The sequence below is a fragment of the Monopterus albus genome, unplaced genomic scaffold (genome assembly GCF_001952655.1).
Source record: "Monopterus albus unplaced genomic scaffold, M_albus_1.0 scaffold170.1, whole genome shotgun sequence".
In the NCBI taxonomy this organism is placed as follows: domain Eukaryota; kingdom Metazoa; phylum Chordata; class Actinopteri; order Synbranchiformes; family Synbranchidae; genus Monopterus; species Monopterus albus.
This window is the reverse complement of record NW_018128050.1, coordinates 1,212,874-1,217,670: the sequence shown is the minus strand read 5'-3', so window position 1 is coordinate 1,217,670 and position 4,797 is coordinate 1,212,874. Positions and strand designations below refer to the sequence as shown.

General features: G+C 42.3%; 1 protein-coding gene across 5 annotated transcripts in view; it reads right to left on the bottom strand.

Annotated features, from left to right (window-relative positions):
* The window catches only part of LOC109969090 (helicase with zinc finger domain 2), a 34,544-nt gene that overhangs the window by 26,641 nt on the left and 3,106 nt on the right, over positions 1 to 4,797 (bottom strand). For 4 of the 5 annotated variants that reach the window (XR_002276225.1, XR_002276226.1, XM_020615754.1 and 1 more), the window contains exon 2: positions 1,115 to 2,515. The exons of the other annotated variant lie outside the window; for it this stretch is intronic. Coding sequence is in view for 2 of the 4 variants with exons in the window: in XM_020615754.1 (XP_020471410.1) it covers positions 1,115 to 2,466 (1,352 nt within the window). In the remaining 2 variants the exon portion in view is untranslated. The remainder of the gene's footprint in view (positions 1 to 1,114; positions 2,516 to 4,797) is intronic. 5 annotated transcript variants of the gene reach the window in all.

Sequence of the window (4,797 nt, the reverse complement as noted above, 5' to 3'; positions counted from 1 at the left end):
GCCATCAGAGCCAGTCCTCCAGCTGCAGCAGCCTTTAAAGCCAGTCCTCCAGCTGCAGCAGCCTTTAAAGCCAGTCCTCCAGCTGCAGCAGCCTTTAAAGCCAGTCCTCCAGCTGCAGCAGCCTTTAAAGCCAGCACAAGGTTGTCCTTGCATGCTCCTAACTTAATCTGTTCATGCATCACCTCCAGCTGAGCAGTCCTCATCTCAGCCAGGCCTCCAGCTGCTGCAGCCCTCATCTCCGCCTGACCTGGTTACTATCTCCGAATGGCCAGCTGTCAGGTCCGCTTGGCACGACCTGGCAAATTTCCCTGCCTTCTCCTGTCTACTCACCTGCTCGTCCTGGTCCTCTGACTCTCCTGGTTCCAACATTTCATTGGTCTACTCACCTGCTCATCCTGGTCCTCTGACTCTCCTGGCTCCAACAGTTCATCTGTCTACTCACCTGCCCGTCCTGGTCCTCTGACCAGAGATCTCAAAACAGGATTGTACAATGGATCTCTGCCCAAACATGCCCACCAGGACAACAGGCGTCGGTCCACAGGGGAGGATTCAAAGACGGGTAACAACTCTCACTGATACTGGGCTATAACAACTCAGTTGTTAGGGGACATTGCTGGCCCTCAAAGGAATGAAACACCACCAAGGGGGATAAATATCTCCGGCTCAACACCAGTCAGTCAGAACTGATGAAGTCTCTTGGATGAGAGGTGAAACATCTTCGACCTAGAAATCTAGTCCGGTTTTTTCAGACAGCTGAGAGAACAAAAGGGGCTGTATTTCTGCTGGACAGGTAATTATGTTTTGTTTTGTTTGGGGAGCATTTGTTATTTTCCTGAAATCTGTACGTAGTAGTCAGTCAGTATACATTGCTGTGTGCATTGTGTTTTGGAGGCGTGGCTTTGGAGAAGAGTCAGAATGGAAAGGTAGGATTTTTATATTTGTGTACTCTCAAAATTGAGTTTCCTCTTGTTGGGTTTTCCAGGATCACCAGCTATACCTTTAAACTCTGGGTATTTTTGCATTGTCCTCCATCATCTGACAAAGCCATGATAAAGAAACTGTATTGATCTACAGTATGGATTTAAAACATGTAACACAAAGTAGAGCTGTTTACCTTTCACACAGCCAAAACTGAGCTCTGCAGTTGTGTGGAGGCTGTCGTCCTCTCCACTTGGTGGTGGTGTCCTCAGACAGTAATTGGGCATGCTCTAAAGAGGAGCAGTGCTTATAGAAACTTTCTGGGGAGGACAGGACCAGAAGGCAAACCTTGCAGTACATGGTGACCTGTCTGGGCTCTGTCTGCTTCTGCTGACGCAGCCGAAGGAGATGAGGCCTTACGGAGAGTCCATTGTGCTCTGCTTTCCACACGGCCATTTCCACCTCGCTCTGGGCTGACTGGCAGTGGCCTGCCTCATGCCAGCAGGGCTTGCCTTGCCTGACATGACTGCAGTACTTAAACTGACAGTTTTGGGGAAGAGGGCGCACCTCATTATAGATGTGCTTTCTACTATTGTCTGATAAATGATAAACTAAGACTGGGTCCCATGTGTGTGCTGCATCTGCTGAGCAGGTGGCATTCCACCTTTTAGTTGTTAGTTTAAGTGGGCGGTCATGAAAGCAAGCTTTACAAAACTCAGTGAATTCACCTGAAAACTGTTGAAGTATGCTTTCAGCTACACTTTCAGCTGTTAATGAAATGGGCTCAGACTCTGTTACAAGTCTGATTAGCTTGTCTCTCCCTATTTTGTTGTGTCTAATATAGTTCCATACAGTGGCCTCTTCATAGCTTCTGGCAAAAGTGCATTGCTGCCCATGTTGTGTACATCCAGAGCCCTCAACAAAATATTGACACACTTGGTAAATGACATTTTTACCAAAGTTTCTACATACAGGCTGCTCAGAGACAGGTCTCCATTGGTCAGAGGCTTTGGCTTTGGCTAAAAGATGATTTCTGCTGCACTTGTGACTGAAAGACTGAACTGTGTATGTTATTTCCTTGTTCTTGGTGGAGCACAAATCACACACAGCCTTCAAATCTAGTGTAGCTAAGAGGCCACCAAGAGGTTCACCACTCTTAGGCTGATCTAATCCTGTCACAGATTGAGCTATAAGATTACAGAGGAGTGTGTGGTCTAATCTGTGCTGCTTCACAAAGTTCCACACAGCAGCTTCTTCATCACTTCTGGCAAAGGTGCACCTGTTCCCGTGGTATGAACAGCCAGAGTCCTCCTTAAAGTACCAACATGTCTCATACTGACTCGGGTTTGGAAATGTGGGCCGCTTTGAAATAGGCCTCCATATGCTGCCACCTTTGGCTTTGCAGAGCAGGACATTGCATGCACACTGGTGGTAGACTGGTTTTAATGTATACGTAATTTCTTTCTCCTTCACAGAGCACTGAGTGCATACAAGTTTGAAGTCATGTGTTGATGAAAGAAGATCCAAGTTGGACACACTGTCTGACATTGTGATGCACGCATAACGCTGAATACAGCGACTGAGAACTTCGATGTGTCTGGGAAAAAAAAACAGCAGAGAAAACAGCATGATGAGAAGCATGCTCAATATATTAAGAAAGTAATTAAAACTCGGTAATATTTATATTGAATATTATTTGCACCATCTTTTTGATGCTGAATAGTTTGAAGAGTACCAGTCAAGATATATCAGAAATGATGCAGAATGTCGTTGTTGCTACTGTTGTTTAAGCTATAAAGGTCCCATAGAGTGCTATAGGGATGACATATTTTTATAGGCCAACCCAGAAATTGGCATCACCCCGGTTTCTTCAACAAGAAGCCCATTAGGTTTTTCCATAGGCTTTTGGATTATTGTGAAAAAAAAGCTCTGCAACAATAATGGTTTATGACACTTACATGTTTTGTTCATCAAGTGAACATCACTGTTATGATTTTTGAAGCCCAAATACGATCGCCATAAGTAAAAAGCTATTGTGAAGTCCCATGACCATGCTCACCACCATAGCTTCAACTTGTACTTTGATTAAGTTCAAGGTTCAAGGATTTTACTGTCAATTCACCATATGTGCAGGACATACAGAAAATCGAAATACCGTTTCTCTCTCACCTAGTATTGGGTTCCGTAACATTTAGGAACTAAAATAGAATAAAGTAGAATAAAAATAGAATAGAATAAGAACTGGATTAACGTAATTAGGATAAATCTAAATGGTACAGTTGTGACTCAAAACCGAGTACAGTCAGTGACAGTAGTAGAGTAAACAATAATATGAGATTGTCAGATGGTTCAGCATCACCAGGGCGTTGGTGATGAGGTGCAAATAGCATATGAGGTATACATGGACAGTACTGCAAATGACCAACAGTTTTTTTTTTGTTTCCACAACAGTCAGCAGCAGATTTACCTGTAATATAACAAAAGGGGGGAATGTATTGAGTTTGTGGAAACAGCAGGGGTAGTCTTTCTATATCTTTTTATGTTCTGTGGTGGGTTACAGTCCATGGGCACGGGGGGGGAGGTAGCGAACAGTGTTCAGCATCCTCACAGCCTGGTGGATGAAGCTGTTTGTAAGTCTGGGCCTGAAGACTCTGATACCTTCTCAATGAAGGCAGGAGTCTAAAGTGGGAGGTGTTTCCCACAGCCAGGCAGCTTGTTATCACCGCTAGGTTGCTACTGCCTGTTTTAAGTGAGACACTGTTGAGAAAGTTGGCATACTGTTAATATTGCTGATTGTTGAACAATATGGTTAAACTCATCCAGTTGTGTTCTAAGATAGGGCATTTGAATTATAATGTGTGTAATATAATAAGTAAACAATTGACTAGTTTATTTAGATTGTTTTTAAATGACTGTCTGAAAATGATGTCAATATTTCAATGTCAATTTCAATCATCACTGATTCCCTTTGTGCACCGAGATTCGTACCGCCAACCTTCCAGTTGGGACGGCTGTTTTACCCACTGCACCACTGTCACCCCATAAAAGGAAGCTATTCCATTATAAATAAATGGGTGCACATTATTTCTACTTGCACAACCTTGTGCACATCCATGTACAGTTAACCATTTAAATGCAGTGGTTAGTTTATCATGTCACACATGCTTGTCATCAGTGTGGCCTAACTGCAGTTCTTTTGTCTGAGTTTTATTAGTTATTGTTTTATTCCCTTATTTGTTATTACTTATTTTGTTGGTTTTGCAAACAAATGGATGTCTAAAATCTATCTATCTACAGTGCCTTGCGAAAGTATTCGGCCCCCTTGAACTTTGCGACCTTTTGCCACATTTCAGGCTTCAAACATAAAGATATAAAACTGTAATTTTTTGTGAAGAATCAACAACAAGTGGGACACAATCATGAAGTGGAACGAAATTTATTGGATATTTCAAACTTTTTTAACAAATAAAAAACTGAAAAATTGGGCGTGCAAAATTATTCAAATCCACATAAGGGATGACGGCAACATTCATAGATCCTGGAATGCACAATGAGGGGCAATGTTCATTCCTATTACAGAGGCCCACTGAAATTTTTTTGAGGAAAAGCTGTGTTAGACTGCATATTGTTTATAGTAAAGTATTTTTATATACAAATATAAAAATGAAAATGTTTCTGGAGTGGGACTTTAATTAATTATAGAAGTTGTGCAGAAGCTGCCCATAGCTCTACACAGTGATCCATGTGTGTACTGTATGTGTTTCTATGCTGCTCCAAATGAGTCTGTTCTGGTTCAACTTGTCTTATTAAATGAGCTTAAAAATAAAGTGACACCTTAGTTATAAAACACTGAGCAGGCTGTAACACACAAGAGTGTGT